Source organism: Camponotus vicinus, unplaced genomic scaffold, assembly GCF_025532165.1.
Source record: "Camponotus vicinus isolate PSW18456_S1 unplaced genomic scaffold, iyCamVici1.0 SCAF_7, whole genome shotgun sequence".
Taxonomy (NCBI): Eukaryota; Metazoa; Arthropoda; class Insecta; order Hymenoptera; family Formicidae; genus Camponotus; species Camponotus vicinus.
Genome location: NW_028141979.1, coordinates 10,575,049 through 10,588,614, shown reverse-complemented (window position 1 = coordinate 10,588,614; position 13,566 = coordinate 10,575,049). Strand labels below are relative to the sequence as shown.

General features: G+C 39.1%; 1 protein-coding gene and 1 long non-coding RNA gene across 2 annotated transcripts; both read left to right on the top strand.

Annotated features, from left to right (window-relative positions):
• Positions 1 to 2,057: 2,057 nt before the first annotated feature.
• On the top strand, positions 2,058 to 5,457 carry LOC145974580 (uncharacterized). Its single transcript, XR_014439742.1, has 3 exons — positions 2,058 to 2,225; positions 2,832 to 2,991; positions 4,535 to 5,457. It is a non-coding gene; the product is annotated as an uncharacterized LOC145974580 (long non-coding RNA).
• Positions 5,458 to 7,060: 1,603 nt separating this feature from the next.
• On the top strand, positions 7,061 to 11,960 carry LOC145975049 (uncharacterized). The gene is made up of 3 exons (XM_083105185.1): positions 7,061 to 7,800; positions 10,350 to 10,372; positions 10,929 to 11,960. Exons 1-3 carry the CDS (start codon positions 7,485 to 7,487, stop codon positions 11,397 to 11,399), a joined length of 810 nt encoding a protein of 269 aa, XP_082961311.1. The 5' UTR covers positions 7,061 to 7,484; the 3' UTR covers positions 11,400 to 11,960.
• The last annotated feature ends 1,606 nt before the right edge of the window (positions 11,961 to 13,566 follow it).

Sequence of the window (13,566 nt, the reverse complement as noted above, 5' to 3'; positions counted from 1 at the left end):
ATATTCTGCGCGCTTACGTGTCAATGTTATTTGATATTGCGTATTATTTTTTTATTACATCTCTCTCGAGCCTATAATTTCCGCGGTTGCTGCGATTTCAGCAACCCAGGTTACAAGACAAGCCAGTACTGATCGATATCGTGGTCTTACACCCGCAAAGATCCGTCACGTCTGACCGAAGACGCGCTTGTTAGAGGCTTTTATACATTCCGTCTTAGACCATTCATTCGTTCATCCAGCGGAACGTACGAGATTGCGCAAGGTGAGAAGGAGGAGCGTGTAGAGCAGCATGTGCAAAGAAGAAGCGAGGCTTAAGAGTAGATCAAGGCTAAGGCGAGGCAACCGCGAATTTTGTTTATCCCGATCGATGATCGTTTTGGTCCTTTTACTTTGGCGTAACTTTAATTTCTCAATTTTATGTAATAACGCACGTTTTATGTAACACGCATTCGCCTCATTGCATCTTATCCTTGCAATATTTGACCCCGTGTATTAATATTTGGATATTTTATGGAAAGGGCTAAGAGGTTCTTAAATAGTCTCTTGAATTTTTGTAACTCTTTATTCTTAAATATTTAATAATAATCATCAATAGCTTGATATATAATAATTAACAATATTAAATAATGTTATAGAGAGACCTAAAATATAAATATAAATATTTGAATCGATAATTGATCATAAACGCATTTAATCGAATATTAAAATTGATTAAAATAACATTTAATTATGTGTAAATATATTTAGACACAAAGATCTCCAAAGATAACATTTTTCGTCTTAATAAAGGCAAGGCCGGGCGATTAACTTGATGTACGTGACAAGACACGCGCACAAACTGTTTGCAAAACGATTCGACTTCTTTAAAGTCAACATCTCTGTCCAAGGTAGATCGATAAAGGAGACACTCGGCGAATTATGCGTTCTCGTTTCACACAAATTTAATTTGCGCCGGCAGTGTCCTGGCGAATACAGGATGCTTCAAAACCAACAAATTTTTTCAGTCACAGTTTATTTGGTTAATTTAATTAGAAGCGAGATTTTTCTGTTTTAAAATGTTAAATGTTTTTAAGATTAAAATTAAAAAATTCAGATTAAAATTTCTCTTAATTAAAAATTTTATTTAAATTTTTATTATTTAAAATCTTTAAAAAAAATCTGTTAAAGTAGAATCCACCTGAAATTAATCAAAAAGCACAATTTGGTTGTCTATTAGCTCTCCCGAAGCTTACAATTAGTTTGAAAAGAGCCTTATTTTCGCTAATTACTTAAAAATTGTTAGCCTCTCGAAATCTTTCGAGGAAAATGGACTTTAAATTGACTAGAAAAATTCATCGTAAAAAGGGCATTCGATAGTTGCGTACAATTCATATGTATTACATAGCCGCGCTTCTCTTTCATTCCTCGTCATCGCCGAGCACGGTGGCGAAATTTGTGAAATATTACAACGTCAAGGGTCCTGGCCGCGGACAGTCTCGCTTATTCATTTATTTACTTTCTCACTTATCGTTGCACGCGATCGTGCTCCAGATTTATCGGAGCAGGGCCGTCGTCTCACTCGTCGTCGACTCCGCCCATACCGACGACTCGTTTTCGTGAATCGACAAGGAGCTGAGAGAGCTCGAGAAATGCGAGTTTATACGAGCGACGTCCGTCCTTCAGATATAACGCACCGGAAAAACGAAAATGGATTTCTCAGAGCGACCGTGGAAAAGCGTGGAACGTGATCGCGACCGCGCTCCATTTTCCGAAATTGGTGCTCGGAATAAAGTCGGCTAGAAATTTTTTCGCGAGGCTTCCTACTTGTCACAATACTCTAATCAATCTTAATTAAATACGTAGGAGATTGTAAGTTAAATATTATCACAAAGAATACAAAAAAACAGCATAATTAAAGAAAGGCTTTCGAATATTGATATCGAGTTTAAATATTGGCCTGATTCTTGACCGCCAATATAATATAAAAGTAAATTCCGGTAGTATTTTTAATGGAGAATATGGAGAAAATATTTTAAAAAAATCTACAGTGAGTTGCGCTCTCTATGAGAGGGCTCCACTTCCGGAAGGTATAATCTAACCTATTCTGATTTGCAAGTAAAATTTAGTTTAGGAACAAAAATACGTGCCTGGACAACATCTTCCCTCAAGTATTTTCAAAATCGTAAAAAATATCAATAATATAAAAGTCAATCATTGTTCCAGTAACTGATTTCAATATAAGAAAGGTAAATAATGTCAAACGAAAATGTAGTTTATATATACGGTGTCATGAAATTATATATTTATTATATTGACGTTAATATTGTTTATTAATAATATCTACTGGTCGCAGAATTTTTCAACTATTTTTCCCATATTCTCGATAAAAATACTATTGGAATGTACTTTTACATTATGTTGCCAAGGTTATCGGAATCTAACCTAAATATTTTTTTATTACATTGCCACAATGCGAAAGATGACGTAAGAAAAAGCAAAAGTCTTTTCATTGCAACATAATAATTCTCTACTTTAATTATAGATGCATTTTAAGATTTATATCAACGCGAATTTTTATGGAAAAACGTAATGTCCATTCAACAACGTAACATCAAACGTAATCGTTCCATCAGTATCGCATTGTAATGCATTGTAATGAACGCATCATATATACTTTCCATTGTAAAGCGAATGCAAATGCACGGTAACGTCACGTATCAATTCTATTGCGTGCATGTGATATGGACGTACTGTCAATTAACGCGCCGCTCGGAGCTTGCGTACAGCTTGTAATAAGAGCCCTCGCGCTGGCGTTGCGTAATAACAAACTGCCACGGCCGTGTTTATTTCAGAATCGCGAAGTAAGAGATTTTGAGTGACGTCCCTACGATGAGCGATGGGCGTTGCTGCGTTGTATGAAAGAATTGTGTGATTTATTCGCACGGGGAAGGTCGCGCAACTTTCTACAGCGAGAAGTGTCGCGAGTTCATTGCGAGGCCTCGCAAACACGTGGTATCTATACTTGCCAGTAAATTACATGTCTATTAATAATCATACAAGTAGCTTCATTAAATACGCATGCTTTTGTTACGTGTAACAGGATTGTCGCTCATTTTCCAGCTTATTTCAAAGAACATCACGTGACTGAAAATAAAGATACCAATTCGTCATTTTTTCATCACGTGATATCTTTTGATGCTAAAAAATGAGCGTTGAGAGTCAAGTGAAAAACCCAGCTTAAAGTTGAAAATCTCTAAACGAAAAAAAATATATACGAGGGTGGTTTGAAAAGTCCGTGCAAAGTCAGAGAGATGGCACCACTAGTGTGTATCGAGGTTATTTTCAGTTAGTAACATCTCTTGGAAGAACACACACCAAGTTTCAGCCAGATCGGTCTATTTCTCTGTGTTTGGCGTTCGTTTGAATCGAGGAAGTCGAGTGATTTCCAAAAAATGGATGAAAAAGAATTTGGCCGCAAAATTGATGGAGTTAAGGTTCCAACTCGTTCCGCATCCCCCGTATTCTCCAGATTTGGTTCCCTCGGACTACTACTTGTTCCCCAATATGAAGAAATGGCTGGCGGGAAGGAGATTTTATTCAAACGAGGAGGTGATTGCGGAAACGAATGAATTTGCAGAGTTGAACCAATCCTATTATTCCGAAGGGATTCAACAAACTGGAGCAGCGTTGGACGAAGTATTTAAGCCTAAAAGGAGACTACGTTGAAAAATAAAAAAGGTTTATCCCGAAAAATTAAGTAGTTTTTATTTTTGCACGGACTTTTCAAACCACCCTCGTATACTATGCATCTTTGTGCGCTTATTTTCTCGAATAATTTCTATTTGTGTAAAATATATTGTTATAGAATATAATTTCCTTGTATATAGAATATACATATATTGTTTTTATATTTATGTTATGTAGTATATTGAACCGTGCACTTTGTAACGGTTTTTTAGAATTACCTCAAGAGAGAGGTGCAACGAGCAAATATTTTTTAGCGTTGAAAAATTGGGGATAATAAATCTCTATTAAAACTGGATAAAACATATCGAGATTTATCGCGATATTTCACGAGAATATTTGAAAAATCTTTGTTTGGATCTGCACGTTGAATCAGGCTGCACAGCTTGCTGAAATTACGAATTTCAAAAATGAAAATTAAATTACGTAAAACGGCTGTAACGACAGGCCTTCTGACTTATGTACGAGCGCATTTGGCTTTGCATGTAATTCGAGCGTTTCGGCATAGGCCGGTATTAAAATTCCCTTTGAGGCCTAAGTACTGTAAGAGGATTACTTTCCGTTTACATGAAACGCATATCTCGTTTCCAACGCGTCAATGCCCGTTATCATCGATAATAATTCGGTAACGCAATTCGGTAACCTAACCTAACGCAACGTAGACATGTACAATAAATAGAAAACTGTGTGCAATTTGAAATATTAATTTATTATTATTTCTCTGTACATATATAGAGATGTGTGTGTGTGTGTATGTGTGACTATATATTATTGATTGTACACATTATAAAAATTATAATTTTCTAAAAAGCCTCCAGAGACGACACTGCTCGCAAATGGACGCAACGTCATTGGGTTCTGTGGGTGGAAAATTGGCCCCGGGAAATTGTTTCGGAGGAAGTATCCGATCCTCAGTGAATGTAGCTGACAGCAGGTGCGGCGTAAGCGAACGGGGCTGCTGCGTGCGTGGCGTAGGCAATCGGGGCTGCTGCATGGGCGGCGTAGGTGATCGGGGATGCTGCGTGGGCGGCGTAGGCGATCGGGGATGCTGCGTGGGCGGCGTAGGCGATCGGGGATGCTGCGTGAGCGGCGTAGGCGACCGGGGCCGCGTGCACGATGGATGCGGGGTGCGCCGAGTATGCGACGGCGGGGGCAGCGGCGATCACCGGTGCGGACGCCAGGATACCGGGGGCCGGTGCCGCCGAGACGGCGCAGACGGCGGCGACGGCGAAGATTACGACGAGCTTGAACATGGCTTCAAAGAGGATTTTTTTTTCTCACTCAAGAAAGATATGGGCCTCGCACGAACTACTCGACTTCTGATACCGGGATCCGCTTCTCGCGCACTTTTTTATACCACCGAATCCCCCTTACGCGAGAAAAGAACAGGTTCTCTATCGTTTCAAGAGTGGCTGCGTTTGCGTTCGGGGGCCAAGGTCTTCCGGATTCGGCGAAATTTCGCCCAATTTCGAGAGACTTAGAGACCGCTTCGAAAGACGGACAATAGTGGAGGGAGGGGGAGGAGGAGAGCATGGTCGATGTCACGGTTCCGATGATGGATAGATTGCATAATCGGATAATTCTCGATTATCAATCGTTATCCCTTTCAACAATATTGCGCTTGAACCAATATATATTATATGTATCTACTCTCTAATGGGAAAATAATCTACTATGTAGAATTAATGTCTGCAACAATGCTTCGCCAGATATAAATAATTACATAACGCTCGATCGAGGAAATAAATTACTAATTCATTAATTTAATTAAATATATATGTATGTAAATGAATAAATATATATAACTGTACATTATAGATTTCGGACGTATTACGGGACACAACGTTGTGAAATTTTAATACATCAGACTGACATATGTCGTAATTTATCAATGTAGACCGATAAAGGAACAGAAAGAGAAAGAGATAGCGAGACAGAATGCATCTTGTGTAATGACACATAATATTTTATGCCACGCACACACGCGATTGCGTAGAGAAGCGGTCGATAGTTGATGTTACCGTACGTCTAGGCGGCTGTCACAGCGGGAGTTGCTGCGATTTTCGTCGGTGCAAGCTGTCACGCATTGTCATTGCCGTGCGTGATTGCGCAAAGACGACGACAATCTGCGTAACGCACAAGCAGAGGGAAGGACACACATGCACACGCTCGCAATATTACACGCTGTCGTGTCGTATGCGAAGTGCGTTGCACGAAATTGTGCAAGTCGAGCATCTACTTTCGCGACTTGTGTCACAATGCTTCCCCCCCCCCCCCCCCGATCTGTTTCCCCCGCGATTCTGGTTCGCGACCTGTTCCATCGTCGTAATGTACGTAGGCGTAACAGCCGTTCGATCTGCGTTATTGGATCATTTATCAGGGGAAGTACGTATCAAGAGAGAAACAAAGACAAATTTTTAAAGTTATTTATAAAGGAGAAATTTTGTAGAAAATTTCAAGAAAAGAAAGAGAGATAAAATAATCCATTTATATAAATATATATTTAAATTAAATATAAAAATACAAATTTTATATAAATATTTTTTAAAAGAAAGAGAAGAGAGGAAAAAATTTTTTAATCGAGAAAATTTAATTTCTTTTGGATCTTTATGGATTATTCCTGAGTAGATGTAACGAATATATCGTAGAATTTCGAAGAAATTTTTCAGTTAAAAAAGTCAAGTAAAAAAAACTTTGAGAAAGAAGTTGTCGTATAAATATACATGTTTATTAAAATAACATACGTCGCGTAAAATAAAACTGTTCACTACCGAGGGAAAAATCCGCCGGCAAGGCGACCCAGCTCGTAAATCGTTGTAATTCACAAGTATTAAAATGGGGTAAAATATAAAGAGGAAGAGAAGCGTTGCCTGCTAAATGATCAAAGTCAGGGTAAACCTGAAAGCAGACTTTGCACGAACGTATTAATTTTTATTCGAGATTTCCAGTCTAATGGCTGATATATATATTTTAATCGCTCCAATATCATTAACCAACATACACACATAAATTCTGAAGATAATAAATTATTAGCAATAATTCAAAACAAAATCCCATGACAAAATTGACTACGCAAAGTTTCCTCTAATTGATACTATCGATTGGACGACTATCAATGTCACATTTTTATACATGAAGAATTAATCGAGGAAGTGACAAGCTAACCGTGGTCGCTCGAGGCAATTCGAGCTCGCATTTTGGGCCCGTCAATCGGCTCGAAAGCTAATATGTACATGTAATAAATCGCTTCATAATTATATACGATTGTTCCGGATGTACCATGACGGAGAAATCGATAGTCGAGGTGATCGATAGTCGAGGCTATGTCATTGAACCTTCGTTCAAGCATCGTGTATGCGATCGTGTATACAAGCCAAAAAAGCCTAAAGATAAGGCCATCGATAATCACGGCCACCCTCTCGAGCACCTCGCGCGTCCTTCTCGAAGAGACAAAACGATGATCGGCGACTACGTCTCCTACGTCGAGGCTACATCGTACGGTGAAGGGCCCGCGTAGAGGCCGCGAACGATTGGCAGTCCTTGGCAGTGCTCCTCCGACCGGCGGCGCAGCAAAAAACAAGCATCAGGGAACCACGATGCGAGCGGGTAACAGGAACCGCCTCTGGGACCGGGTGCCGCCAAGAGGCAAAGTGGGAGAGGTCAGTCCCGGCGGATATAAGGGGTCCTAGACCTGTGTCCAGGCATCATTCGCTCTTCAGCACTCCGCTCCGAAGTACGAAGCACTTCAATCCGCAACGACCATGTACAAGTTCGTCGCTCTCTTCGCTCTGCTGGCCTGCGCCGCGGCCGCACCTGAACCCGGCTTCCTGGCGCCCGCTACTCTTCACGCGGCGCCGGTCGTCGCCGCGGCACCCGCGCTAGCGGTCGCCCACACCGTCCCGGTCGCCACCAGCTACGCCAACACCTACAAGGTGTCCGTCAAGAGTCCGCTCGTGGCAGCCCCTGTCGTTGCCGCCGCGCCAGTCCTCAAGGCCGCCCCGGTCGTTGCCACCTCGCCGGTCTTTGCCCACGCTGCGCCGGTTGCCTACGCCGCCCATGCTCCCGTCGTCGCTATTCACTGAGGGATCTCATCTCTAGCCACTTTCCGCCCGTCCCTCTCACGATGACCAGCGAATAACATCCTCGTCGTCCACCTGCAGCGTGACGATGATGATTCGTCGAAATGGACAGCTGATTGAACATCCAACATTGATTCATCATTGATCAGATCCACCAGACTAATCTTGTACCAGCCAGTCCGCACGATCAAACGACCGATCGCTACGATCAATCAATAAAATTTGCCATTTTTGCCTTTATGTAAACGTGCCCTATGTTTATTTATTCCTCACAATTCCTTCAACTGGAAGATACATAAAATCCAAATTTGTAATATATATTTTTCAGATTTTTTTAGCTTGCAATCTCCAAGAGACTTTCTTTATTCTTGCAATTGATAGATATTAGCAAATTTTAAAATAGTCACTAATAATATAAGAATATGTGTACTTGGGGAACAGTCCCTTCTGGCGATTATGATATTCTATCTATTTCGTTCGCATGCGCGCAGTGCCTAAGGGATTAATTCCTCCCATCACGTACCATCCGACCTTATCGAGGATCGCGGATTCTTCCTTCTCCTTCGCTTGACCGAAGAGTTTGAACTTTTTACTCGCACGAGCGGTGGGCAAACCCCAGAGCGTCGTGATCACGGGGTGATCTCGTTCTTATAGTTCTTTTTTTATCTTTCTATTTGGATACACACTATCCACCGGGCCACGTTCGCGTAGTACGTCCATCTACCTACCTATTCGTTTACGTGAGGCTTTTCTCAAAATAGGATTTGGAACGACTCGATGAAAAGTGTTTACCGACTTGGCGATCAACGGTTGTTTGAGTTTCGGCTTTAGCTCCGTTGCATCCCCTTCTCACTCGACAATCGCGAGCGAAACTTTGCCGCGCGCCATCGGGTCACGTATTGAATATATTTGCAGGAAACATATAAACCCGCCTGTGCACTTTTCACGAAACTAACTTGCTAAATTCTTTAAGAGATCTTTAAAAAAGTTTCCCTTCCAAAAAAAGAGAAGAAGAGAGAAAAAGGTAGAAAGAGAGAGAACAGAGGCGATTTATTCAATATCGCATCTACGTTTGAGAAGAAAAGTTAGATGCATCTATACATATGTTATATTAACATGCTTTGAAAACACCTTTCGTACATTCAAAATGCATATACTTTATGTTAAGAAATGTGCTTATATTTTTTAATAAATACATATAATCTTGTATATTGAAAAATATTAAATATCTTAGTAAATATCGGTCTAAATAAAGAGGCAAAATAGATACTTAAAAAAATGTCTCCCAAAACTTACAAATCTTTTATTTCATCCTCATAGAATTAATAAGAATTGCTATTTTTTAAAATTATTTTTTGATAATTTTTGAAAAATAACTCGATTAATTTTATTGTTATTACTTTCGAAATTATTGTTATTATTTTCGTTGCGCGTGATATTATTTTCATTTTAGTTACAATATTATTCTTTGTCAGATTTACCATTGTTAATGCCATACAGTAGAAACGGATAAATGAGATTGTCAAGATTAAACCCGTTTTCGGCCTTAATTTTACGCTCGGGCGCTTTTTATGCGTCCCTCTGAGAAGTACTACCACTCTTTTTTGCTTCTATGGCGTAAGTGCTTATTGTTACCGAGGAATGAAGAGTAAAAGTAAAGTCTCGAGATCGCGTAAAGGTAGCTCCTTTGTTCGACTGTCAAGCGTACTACCCTGCAAACTCATGGCAATGACAAAAAGCTTAACACTTTCAGAACCAACAAGCGGCAAGAGTGTAATCGGTATAACTTTCAGCCTTATCTCGATTTTCGTAATACATTGCTAATCTGTTTCATAGTTTCAATGTTATTATATATATCTTCTTTTTAATATTAAATTTTAATATTATTATTTTTAGAATTATATTAATAGAATTATTTTTTAATATTGAATTCTTAATATTATCATTTGTAGAATTATGTTAATAGAATTATTTTTTAATATTGAGTTTTTAATATTATTATTTTTAGAATTATATTAATAGAATTATTTTTTAATATTAAATTTTTAATATTTTTTTTAGAATTATATTAATAGAATTATTTCTTAATATTATTATTTCTTTTAATATTATTTTTTTAAATATTGAGTTATTTTCAATTTGATTGTTATTTTTAATTGTTAATCATAATTAATTATGCTTCAATTATGATTTTCATTTTCATTTTCAGGACGAGAGAAATTAAAAGATTAAATTAAAAGATTCTTGTAAAATGCAGTTTTCAGAATTCAAAGAGATATATTTCAGAGATTTTTCTTCGGAATCTTTAATATTTTACGCCAACGAGAAATATGTTTTATAAGAACACATTTTACATATTTTCAGACAAGAACGTGGATGCCTTTGTTGCATTGAATATTCCTCAACGCGTGAAACTATAGACTCGCAAGAGTTCTTATTGCAGACCTTGAAGATCTTTCGAAGATCACGGAAGTTCTCTCCTATATAAGCACGCGTAGATCCGCGTGCGTGCAGATCAGTCCCAGGTTCTGATCCAAAAGTAGTGAAAATCCGTCGTCATGTTTAGGCTGGTAAGACTAGTGTTTCTTAAGCTTGAATTGTGAAACAATCCACAATTGTCAAGAGGGAGACGGAGAAATGATTAGAAATATATCAGAGAAAATTATAGGAGGCAATCAAAAATTGATGTGTTTCTTATAAAGATAGAAGCATTCATCAATTAAACTCAATCTCCATTTTCGAGCTAGCAAGTATTATTCTGAGCATCTTTTAGATCAGAGCTGTCCACGTTTTGCACTTTTCGGCCGATTTCCGTGAATCAACGCCTGTCGCCCCCTCCTTACGTCTCGAGACCTTAGCAACGAGCCATCTAACAACCGTAACCAAGACGCGCGGTCTTGGTTACGGTTGTTAGATGGCTCGTTGCTAAGGTCTCGAGACGTAAGGAGGGGGCGACAGGCGTTGATTCACGGAAATCGGCCGAAAAGTGCAAAACGTGGACAGCTCTGTTTTAGATCATTTCTCGACTTGCTAATGATATAAAAATAATTGGAAAAAGTCGACGTTGCGGAGCTGTTTTAATATTCCCAGCTTTCCTGTATCCCAGGTAAACATTCTCTTTCGCAGATGGTTATTTCTATGCTGGCGAGCATCGCCACGGTGCAATGTGGAACCATCGTCGCGCCTGTCGTGGGCAAGCTCGTTTCCGAAAAGGTCGTCGAGTCCCACGGCAACAACGTGGTGCACGCATCGGCAGCGCCCTTGGTAGCCGCGGCATCACCTGCCCTGCTGAGATACGCAACAAACGTGGCAGTCGTGCAAGAACCGGTCGCCGAGATCGTGCAGCCGTTGGCGAAGGCGTCTCTGGTCGCTGAGAAGACGGTCGAGGCCCACGGACATCATATAATCCACAACGCGCATCCGCTGGTCGCAGTCGCAGCGAAACCCCTGGCAGCCATCGAATCGCACATCGCGATACCCGCGATCGCTGCTCGCGGATTAGCGGCGCCTACTATCTATTACTCGACGTTTCCTCATCAGCTGATCGCCGAGAAGACGGTATCCAGTTATGGACATAGCGTTCAACATGTCGCATAATCCAACCAAGCAAAGCATCAAAGATCGGTAATTCTAAAGAGCGCACGATTAAATTTATATATAACACTTTTTCTTAGAGTTTTTTTGATATATCTATTATAGAAATTTATTGAAACAAATATTTAAGATTTTATTTGAAAATATTTTATTAAAAAGTCTATATTAAATTATATTTTTTATTATTTATATTAATGAGAAAAATAGCTTTATAAATTTGAAGTATAACTTGTCGGTTTTTTTGTTGCGCTCTTTAGAATTAAAGGATCGTAGCTTTAGCATCAGCCTTTAATATTTGAAGATCAAAAAATCAATGTCTGAAACTGTCATCATTCTTATTCACTTTCCCGGTGAGATTATTCTCGCAAATTATTTTCAAAAACTGTCTCGAGTACAGATATGTTCGCGAAATATACCATGTGATTAGACAAACGGGTCGAAACCGGCAGTCTTTGGCCTGGGAAAGAGGCTGGTAGGCACGTTTGTTAAAATTTATGTAAAAGATACTTCATTGAATATATACGACTCGATGCGAATTCTTTAATAAATTATCGTGCATTTTTACGTCTAGACTGTGTACATTTGATACAACCAGAGAAACGAGGAGATACCACATCCAAATCATTTAATAAAAATACTCCCTGTCCAACCATCCGAACCACTTTGAACTGCTTTCAATTATTTATTTCGTACTTTTATTATTTATTTTCGTTATTTATTTGGTATTATTGTAGCTGCGTTTTATATTATGCGCCTGATATTTCCTCGATATTTTTGAAATCGTTGGCGCATAATTGCACACAAACGTGCACGGTATCGTCCTGCCAACGTGTTTGTGTCACGTTTCGGCGGCGCAATATTGATCTTCGTGCCTCGATATAAATTACGGTGCGCGATTGCCTCGAAGCACGACGTGTATGTACGACGCTTGGATCCTCAAGGTCCCGGGTGAATGAACCGCGAGTATTGCTAATGACCTCGGTATCCCTGGTCTACGTAGCCGGATCGCGCTACGGAACCTCTTCTCGCGTCTCCCTTTCTTTAAATCACACCCGGTCTACACAAACCGCCGAGTGAACGTGGTACGTACGTATATCCCGCCAAAGGAAATACCAACGCGGGAGAATTATAGCGAGGACGTACGTGCCGCGTCCGAGGGACCGCGGTGGATCGATAATTGAAAAATGCGAAGTCGAAGGGCTCTCTCTCTCGCGCCGGGATTGTTTCCCGAAGTAGAAAGAAATAGAAATGGAAGAGGTAATGGAAGAAACGTTTCTTGGGACGAAGCATTATTCTTATCGATGTACTGTATCGCCGTTGTACGTTTTATCCGCCATATATCTTCAGCGGAACGTAATGCCAAGAAAATCTGCACTTTAATTTTCGTTAAGAGGAGAGTTAACTGCAGATCTTCAATGTCCTTTTTCTACATTTATGAGATGACTTTAAAGGTACTCCTGCATTATCGATAGACAAATTTATCAATAATACATATTTTCTCTACTGGCAATTATTACAAAACAATAATTTGGATTTATAAAAATGTTGGGAGAGAGAAAGAGATATTTTTATGATTCCAATTGATAGCAATTAATTCTAGATTCTCAATTTTTTTTACCTAACTATAAGTGTAATCGTGAAATGTACCAAATTCAGGAGTACGTATAATATAGACAGAGTCAATATACAGGGTGTCCCATTTTAATGTCCCACCCCAAATAACTTTCTTATTTTTAATTTTAGAAAAAGATGTTTCACTGTTAATTGCAAATTACATTTTTTCTTTCGAAACAATTATGTGTTTTCTTTACACCAATTGATTCCTCTCATTATTTTGTACATAAAAGTATTAAGGTAAGATAATCGAAAAATGAATATTTTACTAGATATTTTATGGTTTATGTAAAATTAAGAAATGATTTCAAGCCTCATAACTCGGAAAGTACTTAATGAAAACTAACTTAATTATAGTGTTTTGGAAAGCTCTCGAAATAAGCTACAAGAATATGCAATAGAAAGTAAGGGGTTTCATTTAAAAAATTGAAGGTGACCTTTACGTGACCTTGAAGCAACTATTCAAGGTCAAACTAATGACACCATCTTATGTCCCCCTTGAAACCATACAACTTTTGACTGAAACATCTTTTTCTAAAATTAAAAATAAGAAAGT

What these genes read in the sequence shown, in the direction of transcription:
- LOC145975049 (XM_083105185.1), top strand. Translation starts at nt 7,485, where the DNA reads ATGTACAAGTTCGTCGCTCTCTTCGCTCTGCTGGCCTGCGCCGCGGCC. An exon ending in TGCTCCCGTCGTCGCTATTC is followed by an intron (nt 7,801 to 10,349) that starts ACTGAGGGATCT and finishes AAAAGTAGTGAA; the next exon opens with AATCCGTCGTCATGTTTAGG. An exon ending in CCGTCGTCATGTTTAGGCTG is followed by an intron (nt 10,373 to 10,928) that starts GTAAGACTAGTG and finishes TCTCTTTCGCAG; the next exon opens with ATGGTTATTTCTATGCTGGC.